This window comes from Octopus sinensis, linkage group LG6 (genome assembly GCF_006345805.1).
Source record: "Octopus sinensis linkage group LG6, ASM634580v1, whole genome shotgun sequence".
NCBI lineage: Eukaryota > Metazoa > Mollusca > Cephalopoda > Octopoda > Octopodidae > Octopus > Octopus sinensis.
This window is the reverse complement of record NC_043002.1, coordinates 40,374,138-40,398,680: the sequence shown is the minus strand read 5'-3', so window position 1 is coordinate 40,398,680 and position 24,543 is coordinate 40,374,138. Positions and strand designations below refer to the sequence as shown.

The following is a 24,543-nucleotide window of genomic DNA, read 5'->3' as shown; positions in this document are numbered from 1 at the left end:
ATGCAAATTCCTACACACAGACACCAGTCATATTCTAAGCTGGCATGAGTTGGGCTGTTCAGAAGTACGTAAGGATCGGATCAGTAGATGACTTGAGGTGATGGGAAGGAGGGCTGCCATTGACAAAATGTAGTAATGTATTAGGGAAAGGGGAAATGGAAAGGGTGTTTGGAAAATAAGGGGGTAAGGGATGATATTGAGAATGATTGATAAAAAGTGGTTTCAGGGAGGAGTTGTGGTAGGAGGATGAAATATGTGCAGTTCTACTTGCATAACAACAGCTGAGTGAATTGTGCCATAGTCAGTAGTGATGGAGGGTTGTATGTGAAGAAGATTAGTTGTGAGAGTGGAGGGAGATTCATCGAGGAGAGATTGAGTTCAGAGGCATAGACATGAGTAATATGCTTAGATGGATGCACAAAAAAATGCAAGTCATTTTGTAGCCAGGTCTTGCAATCTGTTTGTAAAAATTGCAGTTTAAGGTGACTCCTTTGTATGGGAAATTGGTGGTATGTATCTTATTCACTACTGTTGATATTTTGATGTATTTATTTCAGGTGATTCTAAGAGAAATGATGACACATGGACTCAAAAGTTTCCGCAAGTAATGTTATTTCAATATTCTCAATCTTTAAATAATGTTTAATACGTTAAGTTTATGTGTGAAAAAGTTGGTTTTTTTTTTTAATTTCAATCTTTTCATGATTTATAATTTTCACAAGTAGGCTGGCTTAGCATTTCTATGAAGTGAAGACTTTGAAGTGGTTTGTAAATTATGCTGGTATTCACCAATTAAAATCACATGTTATAATTTAAATATCAAACTCAAGTCAAAGCAGCTTGCTATTAAAACTGCTCAGAAATTATCCTTGGGGCTTTCTTAATAGACAGGACAAAAAGGCCTGTCAAGAAGTTTGAGAATGTAAAGCCTGTTCAGGAAAAGCAGTTGAAATGTGACACTATTACATGAAATTTTAAGTTGTTTGCCCAAGAGAACAGATGAGGAGTATAGTAAAACAAAATAGTGTAAAGAAAATGTCTTCAACAAACTGAAGTAAATTGATGCATTTCAGAAAATTAAAATTTTAAAAACATAGCTGTGGTTGAAAAAGTTTCTCTTTACTGAAAAAAAAAATGTAGTACAAAAAAAAAAAAGATAGAAAAAGTAAACAATCACATCAAAGCTATGTGATTAATTCAAAATAATGAATAAATAAGTGTTACATTTGGCAGTAATCTGAATGTTAATGGGTTAAGAGTAACATTTGAAAAATTTTTCTTTTATAGTGTAGATATCTAATTAGTAAAAAGATTTAGTGTAATAATGATATTGTACATGCTTTTTCATACATTATGCTTATCTTTTTCATATAGAATTTGAACAAATGTGTAAAAAATGAGCATTCACAGAATGATGTAGAATTTAAACTTCCCCAAATATCTCCTGAAATTATGCGTATAGCCAGTGAAAGACATCAGAAAGGTTTAATGAGTCCCTGGGTGTATCAGTTATTATCTCAGGTAAATATTACTGAAACCCTTTTTTTTTTTTTTTTTTATTTATTTTTTCTTCATTGCTGTCTCCTACTTTTGAGGATTGATTATGAAAATATCTGCTTATTTTAGGGTGAAGTCAAATTAGAGGTATGCTTGGAAGAGGATGTCAGTCGAGACCTTATTTCTTACGTGGAACTATATCGGCCTGTCAGGCAAACTCTTTATTCTGTGCTTTTTAATTTAAATAAACTAAAGATTATTCATGAAAATCAAAGTAAAGATAAAGGTAAGCTATATTTTAGTCTTTATAATGTACTACATATTCCACCCCTTTATTGAGATAGTGTAACATAATTCACAATTTATTAGCAAATAATATATGGTCATGTTATATAATAATGTGTTGCTTGATTTTCTGGGTAAAAGAACTATATGTTGATTATTACTTTAAATTCATTGATTTTTTCTTCATAGAAATTAAAGGAACATAAATTAGGCTGGAAATAAGAAATGCAAAATTCAGCTGCACAGTTTTTTTTAAGCAATGAATCTTTTGAAATGAGCAAAATTCTAAAATTATGACTATAAACAGATATAAATTTTATTTTTACTATAACAGTATTATAAGGTTTTAAAAACCTTGTGTCCTTTTTGGGGGGTGGGGTGCAGATCCTATTCAATGTTGATATTCTTCAAAGTTTACTTTCATGCCACAAGTTGCATATTGTTTTTCATTTATCCATCCATTAGTAATAATAATACATTAGGCAGTTACTTTTGTGTTATGGCCTGAACTATTTTTTTCTTGTCTCTTAATTTAAACAAAGAAGTAATTATAATTTTGTTCTCGTTTATCACTACCATTCACGACATTATACAGAAAAGCAAACTTGGTAGTCTATAACCATAGTTCTTAGACACAGTTTTGCATTATCATATATCCTTTCCCCAATGACAATATAAACTTGTTTTTCATTGTTCTTCAGGTGACCAGTCTTCCAAATCCTTCGAGGTCTGTGTCAAAGAATGGGTAGTCCGCAAAGGCGTGTTTAGTCCACACTGTGAATACGTTGTTGCACATCCGGTTGACTGGAAAACTCCAAGTATTGAGCGTTTGTGGCTAGGCCAGCAAGCTGATGACAAAAACAGACGATTAAGAGCATTCCTTACCTGTCTTAAAAGTGATACTCCTTTGATGCTAAACACAAATTATGTTCCACAACATTTACTGCTTATGTGTTGTGTTCACAGGTACTTTGTCGTTTTTATTTAAAACAGTATAATTTTAGTAGGTTCTTGTTTATTCTGATATGAAGAATATTAATGGAAGTCTCTATTTGGTTCTCTCCTCATCTTTTTTGGTAACACTATCCATTTATCTTTTACTTGTTCCAGTCATTGAACTGTGGACATGCTGGGGCACTACCTTGAAGGGTTTAGTTGAACAAATTGACCCCAGTACATTTTAAGTCTTGTACTTATTCTATTGGGTTTTTTTTTTCTGAAGCTAAGTTACAAGGATGTAAACAAACCAACACCAGTTGTCAGGTGGTGAAGAGGAAACAAACACCTACAAGCTTACCTTGGTCAGGCCAGGGCTATAGTAGAAGACGCCCAAGGTACCATGCAGTGAAACTTAACCTGAAATTACATGATAGCAAAGTAAGCTTTAGCCTCACAGCAATGCTTGTACCTGTTAAAGAAGCATTTTCAGGTTGAACTATTTAGAATAATTAGTTTCCATTAATATCTAAGACATTAAGAGTATAAGGAAAATATCTATATTACCATCATTTGACCATTGAAGCATATTTTTCTCACATTACGTTAATATATATATTGTTCAATACATTGTATCTCTATTATCTTTGCTCACACCTCAAGTTCTGCCCTCACCTGTAACATTAACTGCCTTTCTAGCATCAGCAGCAGGAACTTCCCATTCTCTTGTCCTGGCTTAGCTATTCATATCACATGAATGACTCATCTGCTTCTTTTATGTGATATTCAAACATTTTAAGCCTATTTTATTATTTATTTGTTTGTTTATTTATTTACCATTCCTAGGTATATTTTACAAAATGGTAGAATTCTACAAAGGCAAGAATTGGATGCTTTCTTAGCAATGGCAGTGTCTCCTCTTCTCCATGACATTCAGATCATGCAGGATCTAAAAGTATGTTTTTCTTTTTCTTTTTTTTTCTTTTATTTTTTTTTTTTCCAAATTGTTTCCTTCTCATTTACTTTCATTTGATCTCTATTTCATTTTTTTTAAACAGTTTGGTAGGAGTTTTTTATTTGCTTTTCTTTTTATTTATTTTTAATATTAGGAGAAGAGATGAGACTATAGATGAATACTGTATGGACATTTGAGAATTTGAACATTTTTTTTCTTAAATAGTTTTAATGTCATAATGACAAAAACTGGTTTCTTGAGGAAAGGTTATATGTGCCTTGTTTTCTAAATGCTTTATGAATACCAAGTTGAACTGTTTTGTTTACTGGCATAGCATAATTTTACATTAGTTGTCATTATCCTATATGACAAGTAATTGTGCTAGAATTTACATATTAGTAATGGCAGCAGTGCAGCATAGCACTATTGATGAGAAATATATCTATGCATTAAAGCCAGTATGTGAAACAGAAAGGTATCAGGTAAAATACATTGGATGTGCAGGAAGAGTCAGATGAAGCTAAAGGGGGGAAAAGTCATGGTTTGACTTAGCTAACTGAATTATTAACCTACACTATTATAGTAAAACTGATAATGTTGGTTTGTTTCACAGCCCCATCTGTTTTTCACATTGTAATGAGTTGGGTGACTGTTTTTTTAGTTAATTGTGTATGTATACAAATTGTGATAATTGTCATTAGAATGTATGATGGGACTTCTATAAAATATCTTATGAAACTAGTTTTTGTTCATATAGATAGTGTAACCTATACACTTTGTAATACACTTCCCAAGAGAACAAACTCCTTAAGCACATTCTCAAAGCTTTTTTTCTCCTCGCAGTGCACACTCTCACATGCAGCAACCAGCAGGTATATTTTCTTTTTGTTTCATGATCTATGTCAAGTCAAGTAAGCATCAATGAACTCAATTTCTCCTACTGGGAATATTGTGGTTACAGGTTTGTATCTTCCAATGTGGAGTGACTCAAATATATTTTGGTTTTCTTTCCCACAGCTACCATCTATCAGTAACCGTGGAGTTCACTTAGCATCTCTTTTTATGGCTGGAATTGAAACTGCCATTTTTGCCAATGATATTTGTGGAGCTCCAATTCCATGGACCATGTGTTGCCCCTGGTTATACTTTGATGGCAAACTTTTCCATTTCAAACTTCTGAAAGCAAATAACAACACTCCTCTCATTGATATGTGTGATGGACAGGTAAGAAAACATTCATTACACACTACTTTAATTTCCTTGTTTGTAACTTGCCCAACTGTTAGTATATTTTTATAAGTCAGTTAAATAGCTCAGCATAGCTCTCTCATTTTTGAAAACATGGTGTATTCATATTGTACCCGTGTATAACCTATTAGTAACTTACTTTCTTTGTGCCAAAAGGCAAATATGTTACTCCATCTTGCATAATAGTTCTAGATTATAAATGTTATTTTCAATCTGTTTTCAAAAATATCTAAGTGCTGACTATGTATCCCGATTTATAAATTTGGTTCAACTTTTGTCTCAATATGACTTCAGTTACAAAGGAAATAGTCCTCAATCCAAATGAATCCATTTTATATTCTTTCGTTGGAATTTATCACACTTCTTTCTCACATTTTTAGGTTGATCAAGTTCTGAAGGTTGAACGAATGAGACAAGCAATCTTAGAAGGACTGAAAGTAGAATTTGCCAAAGCCCCATTACCTGCTACTGCTCTCTACACCAATTATCCTTTTCCACCCTACTCTAATGTTAACTTCAATCATCGACCTCCTGGTGCCCCTCCAATTCAACCAAACATTTCTGCTGGTGGACAGAACCAGAACAAAGGTCGAGGAAGAGGCATCCTTGGTAAGTTTTATATTTTTTATGGGGTAGCATGTATGGTGCATTTAAAGAATGTGGTATAGTGTCTACATGGCACAGCATAAGCAATGGTTGGAATCTAGCTGAAACATATAAACAGCTTGCAGGACATTTTTCCTTGAAATTTTACCTTGTTTGTTGAATATCTTATTTTTGATAAGACAGTTTTCCAATGAAGTAGACATGTTAGTTTGTTTCTCTCCTTCCTTCCAACAAATGAGACAATAAGTTGGGATTCTAATTGCCTAGTCAGTGTAATAACAATATCAATCATTGATTATTTGAAGCCATGATTTTGCAATTAGCAGCTACTGGTACATTGATTGACTTGCTTTGTTCTCCCTTTGTTTGATATCACTACTCTCAAGTGGTCATATGACTATAATTAAATTTATGCAAATAATCTTAAACAAGATATCCTTTTCAAAACAAATGTCAAAATTACTGGAATTGTTGAAGCAAAATAGCTCTGAGAAATTTAAACCCTTTTTTCCATTGAATGTAATAAGAAGGGAAATGGTTGACATTTTGGACACTATTCCTTCATCAGAAGAGAAGAAAAAAATGAGAATAACTGAAAAAATTTTTTAAAGATATTTTTCTTTTAGCTGATTGTAAGTTTGAACAGTGATTTATGGAAATTAATTTTTTTTTTAAGGTCGTTCGCCTGTAGATGCTCGTGGTGGGCAGTTGGAAATAGCCGGAGTTGTCGTTGGCAGTTGGGGACCAAATCTTCATGGTGCGGCCCGAGGCCGTGCATCTAACATGGCTCCACAAGTTATGTCAGTTGGAGGACCAGGCAAAAGGTATTATAATTTCATGCACCTTTTAATTGAATATATCTAAAGTGTACTTATATTGATTGTTTTTTTTAAATAATGAAGCAACTTAATCAGATATTTTATTCATTAACCCTTTGAGCCTGACCTCCTGAACCTTATTTGGCCATATATCTGACACTCCACAGGTAGAGCGGTGCTATGGTATAAAGAAAAGCCATCCACTGGTAAACGGGTGTTATGGGCTCAAAGGGTTAAACAAGTTTTTCATCTACAAAATATTTTTGACACATCAGCATGAATAAAATCTATGCTTAAGATCAACACATGCCTAGAGTTATCCCTAATACTTGCTGAACTAATTAAAATGTTAGATATCAGTCATTATGTTAATGTTTTTTTGTTTAAATATTTGTAGATAGATTATTGATGCTAGTCCATTTTTTTATAAATGGACAAAATATTTAGAGGTTGATTGATCTTTATCAAGACAAGTCCTTAATTTTGTTTAACCCTTTCGTTACCAAACCGCCCAAAGCCGCCCGAAAAAAATTTTGGTTTATGAGACCAAAGCCGCCCGAATTTACCTATTCATATTTAAATGAGAATATCAGAGCAAATCTCTTCAGTACATTCGTGAAAACACGTATTATACTTCGTAAACAGTTCAACTACAGTTTTGTACAATAATCGAAGTGTAATTTTAATTCCGTGAATTTTGGGAGATTTTTTCCCGAAATTTGTTCCTATTGTTTTCAAAATTTGTAATTCTGACAAAAAATGGATACGAATTTCATTATATCAAGCAGCGAGTCAGAATTCGAAGGATTTTCTACTGAAGACCTTCATAAATCTAACTCTATGACTGAAAAAAAAAAGCATGTGGTATTTGATAATGAATCTGATGTTTCATTTTCCGAAAGTGAAAACAGTGAATCTGAGATCTCCGATAGCGATAAAGAAAACGAATTGGCACCTGAATGGAGTGAAAATTTAAAAACTGTTTCTTTCTGTGATTTTTCTGAAGAAACTAGACCAAGCCACAGACTTTCCCAGAAGAGTAAAGCCTTAGGCTATTTCTCTTTACTTTTTCGAATGAGCCCATTTGAAATCATTACGGCGAAAACGAACCGTTACGCTAAACGTAAACAAAGCAAAAGAAAGGATACTTTGTGGTTTCCCACAACCTTAAATGAAATTAAGACTATTTTGCCATAAATATTATTATGGGTATCAGAAAGTTACCCAGAATAACAAATTCTATCGTAAAATTTTGTTGTATACCCAATTGAATATTAGCTAATAACCCATTTTCTATAGCGATGTTTGAACAAAATTTTAATAATTTTATATTTTGTGGAATTTACCTGTATCTACCTGCAATTAGAGTCACTTTGTGACAAAAATTATAGTATAGAATTGGTTGAGAATATTTCATTAAATTATCTTCCAAAAATCAGATTAATATATCGATAAATAAAAAAGTTATAGTTGTTTAATGAAACCAGACTAAATTTATGATTACGTTAGAAATTAATTGAAACACATAAGGGGTGTATTTTGGTCAGAAATATAGTAACGAAAGGGTTAAGAAATATTATCCAACTATCTAAAAGAATAGCAGCAATCTCACAGAAACATTCACACAAAACAAATCTACTTGTATTTTGAGCCAAAAAGAATCTTTATAACTCAATCTCCTGTGTTTGGCTAATACATTCCTAGATAGACTTGATTATAATGCTAAGTTAGGACTAAACCACAACCTGTTGTAAAAGCTGAAAAGTAAAGAGTGGGGATCAGAGCATTACTGGCCAAATTTAAACACTTTTACACAAATACATTTAACAAAGTATAAATTTTGAAATATATTTCTTGTGAAAATTTTATTTTCCAGAGTATCTCGTAATGTTGCATCAAACAGGGCAATCCGAGGAAAAGCTTCAACAGCACTTTATGGCATGGGGAGAGGATTAAGGCAATCAGTAAGGAACCTTGTATTTTCTTCAATCATTTATTCTTTTACATGTTTCAGTCATTTTGACTGTGGCCATGCTGGAGCAATGCCTTTTAGTCAAAGAAATGGAACTCTAGACTTATTCTTTGTTAGCCTGGTACTTATTCTATCAGTTTCTTTTACTGAACCGCTAAGTTACGGGGATGTAAACACACATCAGTTGTCAAGCGATGGTGGAGGGACAAACACACAAATATATCATGGGGGCCCCCTTTGGTCACGACACTGACCATGGGATTGCACCTAGAAAGTTACCCTCCTAGTCTGGGCAAGGTTGTTTATGGAAGACCAGCAGTCGCCGATGCATACCGGCCTCCCCTCTGCACGCCTCCAGTGTTATCCAAAGAAAAGGCAACAGCCGATACAGCTTGGCACCCATGACCTCGCAACTCATTTCTACAGCTGAGTTAACTGGAGCAATGTGAAATAATGTGTCTTGCTCAATAACACAACATGCAGCCTGGTCTGGGATTCGAGATCACAACCTCACGATCGTAAGCTCAACGCTCTAACCACTGAGCCATGCACCTTCACAAATATATATATATATAATATATACAATGGGCTTCTTTCAGTTTCCATCTACCAAGTCACAAGACTTTGGTCGACCCGAGGTTATAGTAGAAAACACTTGCTCAAGGTGGAACTGAACACAGAACCATGTGGTTGGGAAGCAAGCTTCTTACCACACAGTCACACCTCGGCTTTTTTTATTTTTTTTTTTTATTACCATTTTGATACCAATTCACCTACAACTACAGCTGATTCCATGACACAAACTTGTTTTAGAACAAGCTGAATCCTGATTTTTCAGTTATGTGATTATTAAGCTGGTCTTTGGAACAAAGTTATTTTATTTAATTCCCTTCCTCCCAATAATTAACTGAAACAAAAGCAGTCTTTTAACAGAAATATTATAACAAAAGTGTTAAGATGATTTGTAACATCTGACAAAGAACAACTTTTATGTCCATTTTGCTAAAATACAGAACAGTACTAGATTCTCTGTGAGCACAGTGTTTGGACTATGGAGTTGACATTGTCCATCTTATGGAGTTGACTTTGCCCATCAAATTAATTATCCATCTTACAGTGTATTTTTGAATTTTTCATATTGCAACTGTACACTATTTGATTTGCTGGTGTTGTCTGTACTGTACAATTTAAAAAAAATTATTCCAATGAACAAATACGCAAAAATTTCATCTTATGTCACTTGACAGCCTTTTGTCAAACTAAAGTAGATTATGTATTGTTGTATTTGAATCCTATCTCACACAAGCCAGCTTACTGACTTTTTATTTTTCACTTTGTCAGAATGAAGCTCGTTTTTCAAGGGGTCGAGGTTTCCGACCTCCTACCAGGCGTCCATTGAGAGCTCGTCCAAGGCCAGGAAGTAAACCAAGAAATGCTCGAGGAACTGGTGCAGTTGCTATTGTCCGTGGAAGAGGCTGCACTGTTGAAATTTCAGGAGAGTAAGTACTCAATTTGGGTATCCTAAATTTAGTGATGTAACTTCAATTTTAAATTTTATAATATTCAATTGTGATAAAATCGTTCATTGACTAAGTTGATTTATACTTTTAACATGAATCAGTTCCTTGTTGGTTTTCTTTCAGCATTTTGTAGTGCACTCTAGTGGTAAAGAAAAAACAAAAAAAACAGGCTAAAGTTATGGCATCGGCAATCAATTCAAACTGTGTGACTCTGGAATCAAAATTTAGTAATTGTACCAAATGTGTGTTACAGACAAGAGAGACGTTTGCTCTGGTATGGGCATGTGGCGAGAATGGATGAAGATAGTTGTGTGAAAAAGTGCCACACCCTAGCGGTTAAGGGAACCTGTGGAAGAGGCAGACCCAGGAAAACCTGGGAGGAGGTGGTGAAGCACGACCTTCGAACTTTAGGTCTCACTGAGGAAATGACTAGAGACTGAGACCTCTGGAAGTATGCTGTGCGTGAGAAGACCCGACAGGACAAGTGAGACCATAACCAGTGGCCTTCTACATGGGATGTAGCCAGCCCACTTATGCATACCTTCCCTTCTTGGGACACAAAACTCTACTTGTGAAGACCTGTTGAGGCAAGTGAGAATCAGAATCGAAATCGATCAATGGAAATTGCAGCTGAGTTACCAGTGCCGGTGGCACGTAAGAGAACCATCCGAACGTGGCCTCGTGCCGGTGGCACGTAAAAAGCACCATCCGTTTGTGGCCGTTGCCAGCCTCGCCTGGCCCCCATGCCGGTGGCACATAAAAAGCACCATCTGATCATGGCCGTTTGCCAGCCTCGTGTGGCATGTAAAAAGCACCCACTACACTCATGGAGTGGTTGGCGTTAGGAAGGGCATCCAGCCGTAGAAACATTGCCAGATCAAACTGGGCCTGGTGCAGCCTTCTGGCTTCCCAGACCCCAGTTGAACCGTCCAACCCATGCTAGCATGGAAAGCGGACACTAAACGATGATGATGATGATACTTGTAATTTTAGATTCATTGAAACTTAGATCTTGCAACTGTGTTATATAAATTTGAAAAAATTCAAGGAACATGAGGAAATTAGCTAGAAGATAGATATATTGCATGCAGTGGACGCTAGATAATTGTTTAAGCAAATATGAAAGAATTGTATGAAAACCAGTTGGAGTGACAAAATGTAAATTAGGATAATCAAAGAAACACAAGAGAAAGTGTGATGTAGACCTGGGAAGCTCAAACCAAATAATGAGATTCTTAAAACTTTATATATGTATGTATATATATATGTGTGTGGTTGTGTTTGTATCGATTTTTGTTCTGTTCTAATTCTTGTATTTTCTATTATACCAGGACTGGCTCTTCTGTAGTAAATATGTCTCAATTTTTATCCAACTCTGAAAGTGATAAAACTGGTAAATATGCTAATGCTGATGAGAAGGTCAATTCAAATAGTGCAATAAGCAACAAAGACAGAAAAGCTGGTGGTGTCGTCAACAACAACAATAATAACAACAACAGCACCAATAATAACAACAACAACAGCAACCATGACTCCAATGAAACCAACTCTGTCTCAACCAAAAAGGAACAAACTAATAATGGCCCCTCTTCAACGGAGACTATAGTCATGTCAAAGGCTTAGCTTTCCAACTCAAGCCTGTTTTAACCCTGGTTCCTGTGACAGCAGAAATGTCCGGTGTCCACATCATTCCATTGTGTTTGTCCATTTTTTATATATATACATATATATTTTACTCAAATCATTATTGGTAAAACATGAAAAGAAAAAATTATTTATTCATTTAAATTATTTTAGCTTTTTGGTTTGCTCTTTTTTTTGTTTCTCATTCATTAATTGGCTGAACAAAACATTTTTTAGTAAATTTTGTTACTCATTAGTAATTAGCATCATTTTTTTTTATGTGTGTATAGGTGTGTGTGTGTATGCATGTGTGTATACATGAGTGGATGTGTGTACACATTTTAAAAATTTGCAATCATCACCACTAAAATAACATTACTTTGAGATTTTTTGATATTTGCAATTGCTTTTTTTTTTTCTTTTTTCGTTCTGTTCTTGATAAAAACTTGTATTGAATGATTTTTAAAAAGATCTTAATAGCAATAATACTAGCATGACTCAGTATGTTAAAATTAATCACTCTATGAATTTATGCAGGTTGTTTTATATGTCTTACATGAAGCAGATTTTCTAGTTTGTTTCCTTGAATTTTCAAAATTCATTATATCAACACTTGCTCTACACATAAATAGCATTCAATGAAAATGGGTACTTTTCAATCACTCTTCTGGATATTTCCTCGATTTCACAGTCATATATTTAAATTTTAAAATAGTTCATTTATAAAGTACATAGTAATTGCTAGCTTATTTACAAGATGACATTTTAAGTATTTTAGTCTTAGGGTACTATATAGTGTGAACAACTCTTCATTGGATAGCACCAAGTATTGTAAACTTAACGATTGTTAAGTCAATTGCTGTGTGAGTTGAGTTATAAAAGGTAAAGTTTGCTCTAACGTGTTTAACTTGTCCATAATGCACCAGATGAAAGACAATCTTCGCTTCAATGTTGCAATGTAAGTGCTATCTGTATCAGATGGCTTATTGTAATATTTGTTGCTTGAAAAGATAATCCAATTATTGTTAGATAATTTTATCAAGACTGAATTGCAATTGCAGTATCTTTGTTAATTACATGTTTATTTAGTTGTAATTTACTGATTTATTCTAGCTGAGCCTAAACCTTATTCTCTAATGCTTTTTTTTCTTTTTTCTTTTTTTCTTTTCATGTTTTACCAGACACCTGTTTATAGTCCATTTGTAACAAAAACTCATTCATTTACAAATATTTTATGCCTAAAAGTATATTCTTCAGATCATAATTATTCTGAGAGCTTAATCTAAACTGATCAGATGAGAGGAGAATGCAAAAAAAAAAAATTAAAAAGCCATTATTTTGTTTGGATAATATTTGAAAAATGTTTTGATATTTAGTGCATAAAAAAGTTGGACTGGATTAGATTAGCTGGTCAGTGCTTTTTGTGCATGCATGACTATCCAGTTGGCATCTGCACTTATTTGTGAAGATATACTGTATCATACATTGGAATCCTTGGTAACTCAATATGTTGCTATTTGGAGTTTTCGTTCATTGGACTATCTGACTGATTCATTAGAAAGCCAAAATTTGTTCATGTTCCATTTATGGAGCCAAAACAATCAGCTAAAGTTCACTCTTCCTTTTCTCTCTCATACTGCATACTCTAACTCTTCCAAAAAAAAAAATGTTTGCTGGTTGAACATTAGCTCAGTGTTTTAGCTCTGTTTCAAAACAGTGTGTCCCCACTTCATCTTGTTATTTAAACATCTGTATGCTTACTGTTGTGACAGGAACCATGCTGTGCAGGGAATTAAGCCTGTGTAAGTACGGCTGAAGTTGATTTATTTTTGACTGCATTTTATACAGAGAAATGTATTATTTTTGTACATTTCATATTTGTTTTTGTACAATGACAAATTTCCTTTTTCTTTTTTTTTTTTTTGGCTTTTTTTTTCCCCTTGTGCTGGCAGAGGCTCATTTAACAAAGAATGATGATGCCTGTGTCAGTGACTACGATATGCAAGATGGGCTGTGCTACTACTATTAGTACTACGACTACGACAACAGCAGCCATGATCGAGTGGTGATAATGAGACTTGGCTATCACTGCGAGCTTCCGCTGCGAGGGCAGTCAATAGTTATTAAGCAAGTACTGCCTCTTGAAATAATTAACCAACTTTTCAGGCACCTGAAAGTATTACTGAAAAAGAAAACTTTTTTTTTTTTTCCAGCCCCACTTGCTCTCTCTCTTTTGAAAAATCTGTTTTAAATGATAAACATTATACCAATAACAGAATTCACCTCCAACCGCAGATGTTCTCTTAAACAAAAGACTTATTTGAGTTTCTAACGTAATCCTAATGTTACTATGGATTAAGTCATTAGATGGGAAACTTGAAAGGTGCCCTTACCAGACGTGGGCCTGGTCTATGGACGCTTGGTTTCAAAAAAACAGAACAAATCAGAAAACACAATCACTGAATATATTGTGCTCTTTCCTTTTTATTTTTTATCCCAACTAAACCTGATGCTCTTTAGATCATATTGAATTATTCCTGATTGCAAAAAATAAGTGAGTTTTCATGGCAAGTTACTTTGTATCCAGTTTTAACTAGATTTATCTTAAAATCATGTGTAGGTCTAGTTAGCTACCATGACATCTTATTTTTTTTATTATTCTTAATTTCTCACTCTGTCTTCATGTATCTACAACATATAATGTTGGACTTAACAGGATGCACATAATGCCTTTTATTTTGTGTTCATTATATGATATGATTTGATTTTTTTGTTTGTTATTTTAATTCTTTTAATTTCTTCTATAATTTCATTATTGTCCTATTTCCACTTCTATCTACTAAACTAAATATTTGTCTTTGTGAGTTGCTTTACTTTACATTTTTAAAATCAGACAGCTGGGACAAAGTGCTTAATGATTTCAGTTCTAATTGATATATTCAGGTTTGTCTGTCAAGTCTCGTTAGCACTACTTGGTAGGGAGGAAATATAGACTTATATCTGTTCCTACAAAACAAAACTGATTTATTAGCCTAACTATGCACCAACTTGTGACCAGCCAATCGATGGCTGCAAAATCATATTCCATAAACTTTTATAATTCACAGTTCATACTGCATCAGATGCTGACTAGACTAATATAACATTAAAACAAATGACAATAAACACACTTGCTTCAAATAAGCAATCATTCTTTATCTTGATTTGCACCAAAAAAAAACAAGTGCAATTCAGTTTCCTATACCAGATTGACAAATCAGCTTCCCAATAGAATTTAGTGACTGACATTTGATGAAACTATATCAATTTAAGGTAAATAAGCCATTTTACATAATTATGATATGTTTGTAAAACATACCATTGGATGAACTTTTCTCACCTTTTTATGATCAAGCATCTTAAATTCTATTGTCTTAAATGCTGAATTATTGGATACTTAAGGTACCAGTTTCTTGATGCAACATAAAGTAACTGAAAAATTCATGGCCTCAATAGGAAAGAAAAAAAAATTGAAGAACGTTTTTGTGAGGTTCAGTTCTCAAACTTTATTTTGCTGTCATGTGAAAAAAAATATATATATTGGATCGACTAGTGACCTTTTTAGAAAAAACATTTTTGGTTTGTAAACAGGGGAAAAAATAATTTCTAAAATGCATCCTGTTGTCCCAGTAGCTTTAAAAGGTATGACAAAAAATATTTAACATTAAAAAAAAATGAATGCAAGGGAAAATGCTTAAGATAACTGCTGTAGTTTAGTAATATTAAAAGGAGCCTTACAAAATGGTGTCCTTATTTTCTTTTCCCCACAGATTTGACAAAACCAAGAAGCAGACTGAGTCTCTAACTCTTAAATTAAACTTAACTTGGTTACTTCAAGCATCAAAGCTGTAAACTTTGCAAAATGCACCCATGTGTGTACTTTTACCTCACCATATGTTACTGTCTTTTTCATGATTCAGTGATTTTGGCTTAACATTATGGCTTGAGAATGTAGATTCCAAATACAAATTGAAAAGGAAGTTATGAGTTTTTTTAAACTTTTTCTTTTTTTTTTTTAATGAAAGATGATAAAACTTTACTGAGAAATATTGAATTTGCTACCAACAAATCTTGTTGGTCAAGCATTGGACTGGCATTATGATGCCATGCTGAGTATCTTTATTATTTTCAATTGTAATAAATATCCTAACCTTACTCTAATGAAATTTAATGTCTAGTGACATCACTCATAAGAGTTAATGTCAAATTAGCAAATTATGCTGAATCAGAAGTAGCAAGAATTGATTTTATTTCAACTTTATTTTTTCTTTTCTCCCTTCCCATTATGTAAACTTTTGCTAAATTGTCTAAAGTATGAAAACTATCAAATAATAATAATAATGCTAACCAGTTCCTTCTTTTTCTATGTGGTCTGGATTAAGTTTGGACAAACTTTGTAGCTTTTAAAAAAAAAATATTATTAGTGTGAGTCTTAAGTTTTTTTTAAAAAAACATTTTTTAAATTCTTTTAAATTGAACTGACTCTTATTTCATTTTACTTGTCTTTATATAATATGTACTGTACTTGCCTAATAGTAAAATTAACTTTTTGTTAATCCCAAATGTAGATATATAATGGTAAAAAAGCTGAAGCTTTTAACATTGTAGTTGGAAGCAGTAGTGTTTTTGTTTTGTTAGAATGTCCTTCATTTTTTTTCCTTAAATTCATTTTAATTTTTCAACCTATATATTTTTCTTTAACTTTTATGTAATGTATGGGTTCCACTCCAGAGTAATTAGTGCAAAGAATGATGATGAAAATGGATTATTCGAAAAATATTATATTAAAAGACTATGCTTATCTCTAGACACCTTTTTGTAAGGTGGCATCGGAGATGTCTGAAGAGAATTATAATCGAAGTTAAAAAATATAACTATTTCAGATATATATATTTATATATATATATTTCACACTTCTTCCCTAATATTGTTTTTCTTTCTCCCCTTTTATTATTTCTAATTCTGGATTTCTTGGCAATATAACTTCTGTTCCAATTTTTTAAAATATTGTTTTCTAATGGCCATTTAAAGAGTCAATGCTTTCATTTGGGAGGGTGAGCTATAGGTAGTTGCATATTACACACACATGTACACACCTAAACTCTAAATATTTGAGTTTCAATATTTGCTTTTTGTGCTGTCTCTAATTTGTTCTCTGAAATGGATATGATTAGTGTCACTTTCCAGAACAATTTTAAATTTGCTGGTTGTGGCAATCCTCAATTTTTATTCTATAACATAGACACATTTAAATATGGTTATTTTGTGGACATCCAACTTCAGATGTCACCACTACTTATAATTCTGAAATATTTGAAATTTTTTATGTTACTCTCATTTAGTTGATGAATTGGACATGATTTTAATTTTATTGAAAGACATTTATTCAAGAGAAGTGTGTAAAATCTAGAAGTTTGCATTAAGTTTTGGCTAAAAATAATCTAGCTCTGAGATATTTCTATTAATATATATGCAAATACATCTCTTGGATTGTTTCCTTAAAAAGGTTCTTATTGATTATTACCTTTTGACATTGCCAATCATGTATAAGAATTGCAATAATAAAGCTGTTTTCATTCAGCTATTATATGCTGCTTCAAAAACTGCTTTTTAGCTTTAAAACATTGCCATTCTAGATAAGTAAGTTTATATTTGATCAGCTCACCCTTCATATTATTGAATTCAATTCAGTTTGACTTAGCGTCACATGTTCAACTTTTTTTTCTCTTTTTATCTTTTTCAAAACAATCCCATTACATTAAGTTTTCTTGATATGTAATATATTTGCTAGTTCTTGTTTTATGATGGTTTTTGTTCAGAAATACAAACAAAACACATTAAGGCCACTTTTTTTCTTTTTCTTCTTCCCTAACATAATTTGTCTATGCTCTTAATTAGGCTTTGCATGAACTGAAGTGTGGCTTCATTACTTAACTATATTGAGGCAAATAATTGCTTTCTCCTCTTCTCTTCTGTGCAGTGTACACAGCTGTATAAGTAAATATAAATGGTCGTTTATTCTTTGGAATTTTTGTTCACTCACTTGGTTGGTTTCTTAACCTTTTCCTCTTTCTTGGGACTCTAATGATTTACTAAAACAGACCAATATTAACATTGCAATACATTTTCTCTTTTTTGTTTTTCTTCCCCTCTTTTTGTCAATATATATGTATATATATCTATATACACACACACATACATACATATATATACATATATATATATATAATTTTTTCTTCAAGCATGTGTTATTTTATCAAAACAAAATATATTTGCTTTTAGTTTTAGTGAAACAGCAAAATTATTGATGTTAAAAAAAATAGTTATATCTATAGACAGAGAGTGTGTGTGTACTGTGCATCGTAATCAGCTTCATCTTACTCTAAGGTATGAACAAACTATCCCTTTCTTGCCCTATGCCCACGAGCTGAAGTGAGGATGACATCTCTGGTGCATCTTGTATTAAATATCATTTAATATAAGACATGTTATGACAATATTCTAGCACCCGCTGCTTCAATTTCAGCTCTCAACTATTCCCCTGGCTAATGTAGCCACTATATATTTTAGGGGAGAGAAGGGCAACTCATTTTTTTCTTCTACTTCAATCTTCTTCCCTTTCATTTCAAGAACTTTTAATCAGGGAAAAATAAGCCCAAACCCAACTGTTGCTCTGACAGTATACTTAGGTATAACTACAACTCTATTCTCTCTACCAATCTCAATGGTTTATCACTGTACGTTGCGGAGGGCTAAACCCAGTGGTCAAAGCTCACAGTGGTATGGTTTGTCGTTATTTTAATAAATGTTGTTTTGTGGAAATCTTTTTTGCCTTCTGTTTTTTTTTTCTTTAGTCTTCTATTTAACACAGCATTTGGAATACATGTACATTTTTTTTGTTTCAGTTCCAAAAAAAAAAAAAACCCACTTAATTCAGGAACTTAAAATCAACCAGTTACAGGAAAACACACACATATATGTATATAGTAAAAGAGTGCGAAGTCCTGCCTCTTTGTTCATATTCGGACACGTTTCTAATATGTTGCTGGGCTGATAGCAGCAAATTTTGTGTGTGTATATATATGAAGATATAGAGAGGGGAGAAGAGCAGTTAAAAACCAAACTCCATTCATGTTTAATGGCTGTTGTTTGACTCAATAGGTTTCCTCAAGCACGGAGTGTTACCTGACGATTCAAAGGTACTTTTTAAATGGGCTGGTTATATGACACTGGTGTAGGCTACAGCTGTAATCTCACTTTCCTTGCTGGGTCTTCTCAATCACAGTATATCTCCAGAGGTCTCAGTCTTTCGTCAACATTCAAAGGTCATTCTTCACCACTTAATTCCTTGTCTTCCTGGGTCTCTCTTTTCCATGGGTTCCTTCCACTGTTAGGGAGTGACACTTCTTCACACAGCTCTCCTCATCTGTACGTAGCACATGACCACACCAGCGCAGTCATCTCTCTTGCACACTACATCAGATGCGTCTTATGTCCAACATTTCTCTCAGGACGCTTACACTCAGTGGATAATACTAGCTTCATTTCTTTTGAGCCTATGCATGTCCTCAGTCACAGCCCATGTTTCACTGCTGTGAAGCATGGCAGTTCACACACACATGCATCATACAATCTACCTTTAACTCTGAGCAAGAGGCCCTTTGTCACCAGTAGGGGTAGAAGCTTTCTGAACTTTGCCCAGGCTATTCTTATTCTAGTGGTAGCACTCTCTAAGCATCCCCCCCCCCCCACACACACACACACTTGATCACATAGGTAGCAGAAGCTATCAACTACCACTAGTTTCTTCCCCTGGCATATGATGGAATCAGTTTTCTGAGCATCTGTAGTGTTTATTGCCCCTGTGCAGCTGCTGCACACAAAAGCTATCTTCCCAGTTAACCTTCCTTTGATGTTGCTGCACTTATGTGTCCATAGCTTACACTGGGTACATCTTACAGAGTTTCTACCTACACCTTTTATGCAGATCGAGCAGGGCCATCTACTTGAAGGGGTTTGTGATGTGTTTACCTTCGTACTTACTAAGACTTTGATTTTTGCAACATTGACTCTAAGGCCCTTTGATTCAAGACCTTGCTTCACCTGAAACTTCTCTGGTTCTGGTAGTAATTCCATTATGAGAGCAAGGTCATCAGCATAGAGGAGCTCCCAGGGGTACCGTTCTTGCCTGGAGGACTATGATGAATCAGAGAGGGGTTATATTACGCGAAGCCCTACTTCTACACGGAATTCTTTGCTATACTTATTGCTGGCCTTTACCTTACTAATGGCATCCCTGTTCAAGGCATGTACAGCTCTTATTAACCACTCGTCAATCCCCAATTTCCGCATCTACCAGATAAGGGATCGGAGGACCTTGTCAAAGCCTTTCTCAAAGTCAACAAAAGACAACTATAGAGGTTTATCTCTGGTTAGGTATTTCTCCTGCAGTTGCTGTACCAGGAATGTAGCATCAGTGATGCTACTATCTGGCAGAAGCAAATGATCAGATATGAACTGGTTGTAAAAGCTCAAATGAGCTGTAGCAAGCAGTAAGGTTGAATATAATAGACACCTGCAGAGGGACTTCACCCTGCAGACCTCAGATTCCTTCTAAGATTGATCTATAAGAGTATGATGCTCTAATGACTGAGCTATGTACATATATATATATATATATTATGTGTATGTATATATATGAGAAGAAAATGGATATAACAATGGGAAACTCATGGTTTATGCTGGCATATCTATATACACACATGTATACATACATATGTATATGTGTGCATATGTCTATAATTGTTTAACGTCTGCTTTCCATGTGGGCATGGGTCTTCGGAAGTAAAGTTTATTGTCCAATGAATGGGGTATTTTCATAAGTAGGCTGGTTACACCCACTGACATATGCTCTGCTTGAGAAGACCATAGCCTATCTCCAAAATCCCGGTCACTAGTCAATGCCTCGGTAAGCCTCAGTGTTGCATGGTCGTGTTTCATCACCTCATCCCAGGTTTTCCTGGGTCTACCTCTTCCACAGGTTCCCTCAACTGCTAGGGTGTGACACTTTTTCACACAGCTGTCCTCATTCATTCGCAACACGTGACCATACCAGCGCAGTCGTCTCTCTTGCACACCACATCTGATGCTTCTTAAATCCAATTTTTCTCTCGGGGGTGCTTACACTCCATTATGTATGCACACTGACATTACACATCCAGCAGAACATACTAGCTTCATATATATATATACTTATATATACATGCACATATATATATATATATACATATATTCATATATATATACACACACACACATTCATATGTATATATATATATATATATATATATATATATATACACACACATATATAAAGATATATGCACTTATATATATACATATGACAGATTTTTTTCAGAATCCGTCTACTAAATCCTCTCACAAGAATTTGATTGGCCCAACGTTTATAGTAGTAGAGACATGTCCAAGATGCCGCATAGTGGGACTGAACTCGGAATCATATGGTTGGTAAGCAAGCTACTTACTGCACAACTGCTACTGCACCTATATATATGTATGTGTGCATCAACTATTTTAAATTGATAGACTTGAAATGCTGCTTAGTGAAAAGTTACAATGTACTAAATTTCAGGCAAATTGAACTAAAGTTCTCATGCCTGATTCAAGAACTCGTAACAATTTAGAAAGATAGTGTTTAACCTGTACTCAAACATGTTTTTTAACTTGTACCAGTGGAACTTCAAACACAAAAGGAAATGATAGACAAATGAAACCCAGGTAAATATATCTTGGAAGTTGTTCCCTTTCTGTGAAAACTCATGTTTGTATCAATTCTCTAAATCAGTTATATTGTGTTGTCTCACAGCTCCAAATACTACCATAACTTTCAACTAAGGTGTTTCAGAGCCTCTATATAGCTTCTCAGCGTGCTTGAAATAGCAGCAACCAAATTTCCTTCAGATAACACCTACCATCTTTAAAAAGGTTCACATTAGATAATGTGGTTTTGAATATGCTATTTCTGAGAGAGAAAAAAAAGTGGTGGGGTCTCAGGTTTGTTTGATCAATAGTATATTTAACAACTATATGTGGTTCTCTTCTTCAGCCTTCTAACTTTGCAGCAGTTTACTTTATTCAAAATGTAAGAAATTCTTTAGCTTTGGAAATCGAATAAATAGGCCAAATCTGTGTTCTGGATTTCACTTCCAAACTATGCTCAAGTTAGGAAACCATAATAAAGTCACTCAATTGAACAGCCAAGTTTCTTGAATAATACTGTCTTTCTAATAAAAGTTTTGTAAGTCCTAAATTCTAGGACTGTACTCATCATTATTTAACGTCCGTTTTCCATGCTAACATGGGCTGGCAACCAGATGGCTGCACCAGGCTCCAGTCTTGATCTAGCAGAGTTTTTACAGCTGGATGCCCTTCCTAATGCCAACCACTCTGAGAGTGTAGTGGGTGCTTTTTGCAGGCCAGTCAGGCAGTACTGGCAATAACCATAACAATGTGGTACACCTAGAATACTAACTAAAATGTTCATGTGATCTAATATTTGCATATTCAGGGTAGACCATTTAATTGAATACTTTGTCACTTATCTGCTTGTTACAATCCCTACGATTATTGAATAATTCAGCATTCACTACCTGTGTGAACAGCCATGCTTACATGGCAGTGAAACATGGGCTGTGACTGATGAGGACATGCATAGGCTTGAAAGAAATGAAGCTAGTATTCTTCACTGGATGTGCAATGACAGTTTATGTGTACAACAGTGTAAACATCTTGAAAGAAAAGTTGGGTGTAAGAGGCATCGGATGCAGTTTGCAAGAGACGACTGTGTTACTATGGTCATGTGATGCAAGTGGAGGAGGACAGCTGTGTAAAGAAGTGCTGATCTCTGTGGAAGGAGTAGTCCCAGGAAGTCATGGGACAAGGTGGTGAAGCATGATCTTTGAACATTGGGCCTCCCAGAGGCAATAAAGTGACCGAGACCTTTGGCAGTATGCCATGCCTGAGAAGACCCATCAAGCCAAGTGAAATTGTAGTCATGGCTGATGCTGGTGTCATGTAACTGGCACATAAAGAGCACCCATTACACTCTTGGAGTGGTTAGCATTAGGAAGAACATTCAGCCATAGAAACTACGCCAAATAAGATTGAAACCTGATGTAGCTCAACAGCTTACCAGTTTCAGTTAAACTGTCTAATCCATGCCAGCATAGAAAGGAGATGCTAAATGATGATGACAAAAATAGGAGGGCTGCCATCAGGAAGAGCATCTGACTACATAAATTCTGCTTGTCCAATAGAAAAGTAGGCATTGAAACGATGATGAATTAGTCAGAAGGGGTTCTCATTACCTCATTCTCTTACAGACTGACAAGATTATGAACTTTCATAATCTCCAGGGGAAAATGGCAATTTCAGAAAGTAGCAATTCCATTGATTGAGGTCTAAGTGACACAATAGGAGAGAAATATCAACCACTTGAGTGGGAAGATAAGTGCTACTAGCTAGTTCAGGGAACAAGGAGGTAAAAATAGAAGAAACTTGTACGAATCAATTGTAGCATGTGAATGAGTGAATTTTAGCTAATCTGAGTACAAATGTCTTGTTTTCATTAAGTTTTGAATTAAAATCTTCCACCAAACCTTAATCACAATTTATGTTCCTAACACTAGCTGAATGATAACTAAGTTATTTTACTAAATTCTTTGTTATATTTAAAGTAATTTAAAGAAACACAGAGCATCTCAAAATAAATACAGTAACGAATGGTTTAAGGTATTAGGATATGACTTGTGGAAGTGTTTTTATGCTGCCATTTATAGCAAGTTGAGCAACTGTCTCCACTTGTGAAGAAAATAAGTACTTCGCAAGCAATAAGGTTGCCTCTCAGGAGAATAATTCTTATATTTAACTATTACTTAGAAATAGAACAAATAATGTTCTATATGATTCAGTTTTTAATGTATTTTCACATTTTCCAAACTAGAAACTAATTTTTTAAAATTTACTCAATTCACAAAGCTGGATATGAGAGTATAATGCCATAAAATTAAAACAACCAAATAATATAAAAAAAAAGAAAGAAAACACAAATTTATAGATATTATTTTATTAAAACTAGTGTAGTGTATTTAGAACCTGATAATCCTCCAAACTGAAAACTTGGTGATGGAATGACTTCTTTTAGATGAAAATCTGTAAAAAGAAAAATGTTATAGGTTAAAAGGATGAAGGACAGCTATAGCATGTCCAGGGTCTCCTAGCCAAGAACAGGATCACAACTCTAGCAGTGCATTAGAATATCAAGTTATCCTCAAGCCAGAGACATAGTCTAATTGTGTTCATTTTCCTCGTACTAAAAGATGAGTATAGCCAACAATGTGTATTTTAGCTTGGGTCACAAGGTTCAATTCATCCTTAAGTCAAGTTTTCTGAAATGTATGTGCACACATTTGAAAAGGTAGTTTTAGACATAATGCCTATGGGAGGAGACAAGATACCGTAAAGTGATTTCCATGAATCTTAATATATTTTATACAGGCCAATTAAACATTTGAATTTCTACCGGGCCTACTTACTACTTCATAGCACTGGTACTTATTGAGCTTGAAGCCTGATGCACCAAACTACATTCAGGAAAATATCACATATAGCCCCACCAATATGCAGACAATGTGAAAGCAGATTATAAAAAAAGAAGCAGGTTGCCTGAACAAATGCAAAGAGTGAAACATCAGTTTTAAAAGTGTGTGTGTATTATTAGCAGTGCTCCAACATGGCCACAGCCTTAGAGCTGCAACATAAAAGAATATGTTTGTATGTGAAAATAAAAAAAAGTATGAAATTTTAAAAATAGATGCTTACTTATTTTGTTTTTGTGTTAGTATGCAGTCAGCAAGATATTCAAATTCAAAGAACAATCATCATTTTCAATTTCAATTTTCCATCTTGAAATGAGGTATAATAACTAATACATCAATTTATAGTAATAAACATTTCATCATCAAT

General features: G+C 34.1%; 2 protein-coding genes across 4 annotated transcripts in view; one reads left to right on the top strand and one right to left on the bottom strand.

The window, feature by feature from the left end:
- LOC115213436 (constitutive coactivator of PPAR-gamma-like protein 1) overlaps nt 1-18,325 on the top strand; it is a 49,465-nt gene extending 31,140 nt beyond the window's left edge. The window contains exons 7-17 of the mRNA XM_029782412.2: nt 558-604; nt 1,375-1,521; nt 1,627-1,783; nt 2,484-2,748; nt 3,565-3,673; nt 4,691-4,897; nt 5,302-5,530; nt 6,204-6,351; nt 8,222-8,309; nt 9,659-9,816; nt 11,169-18,325. Coding sequence (XP_029638272.1) covers nt 558-604; nt 1,375-1,521; nt 1,627-1,783; nt 2,484-2,748; nt 3,565-3,673; nt 4,691-4,897; nt 5,302-5,530; nt 6,204-6,351; nt 8,222-8,309; nt 9,659-9,816; nt 11,169-11,460 — 1,847 coding nt within the window. The 3' untranslated portion in view covers nt 11,461-18,325. The remainder of the gene's footprint in view (nt 1-557; nt 605-1,374; nt 1,522-1,626; nt 1,784-2,483; nt 2,749-3,564; nt 3,674-4,690; nt 4,898-5,301; nt 5,531-6,203; nt 6,352-8,221; nt 8,310-9,658; nt 9,817-11,168) is intronic.
- Nucleotides 18,326-23,623: 5,298 nt separating this feature from the next.
- Nucleotides 23,624-24,543, bottom strand: part of LOC115213154 (EEF1A lysine methyltransferase 2) — a 56,713-nt gene continuing 55,793 nt past the window's right edge. For all 3 annotated transcript variants that reach the window (XM_036503847.1, XM_029782089.2, XM_036503848.1), the window contains one exon: nt 23,624-23,730. In XM_036503847.1, the coding sequence (XP_036359740.1) occupies nt 23,639-23,730 (92 nt within the window). In that variant the 3' untranslated portion in view covers nt 23,624-23,638. The remainder of the gene's footprint in view (nt 23,731-24,543) is intronic.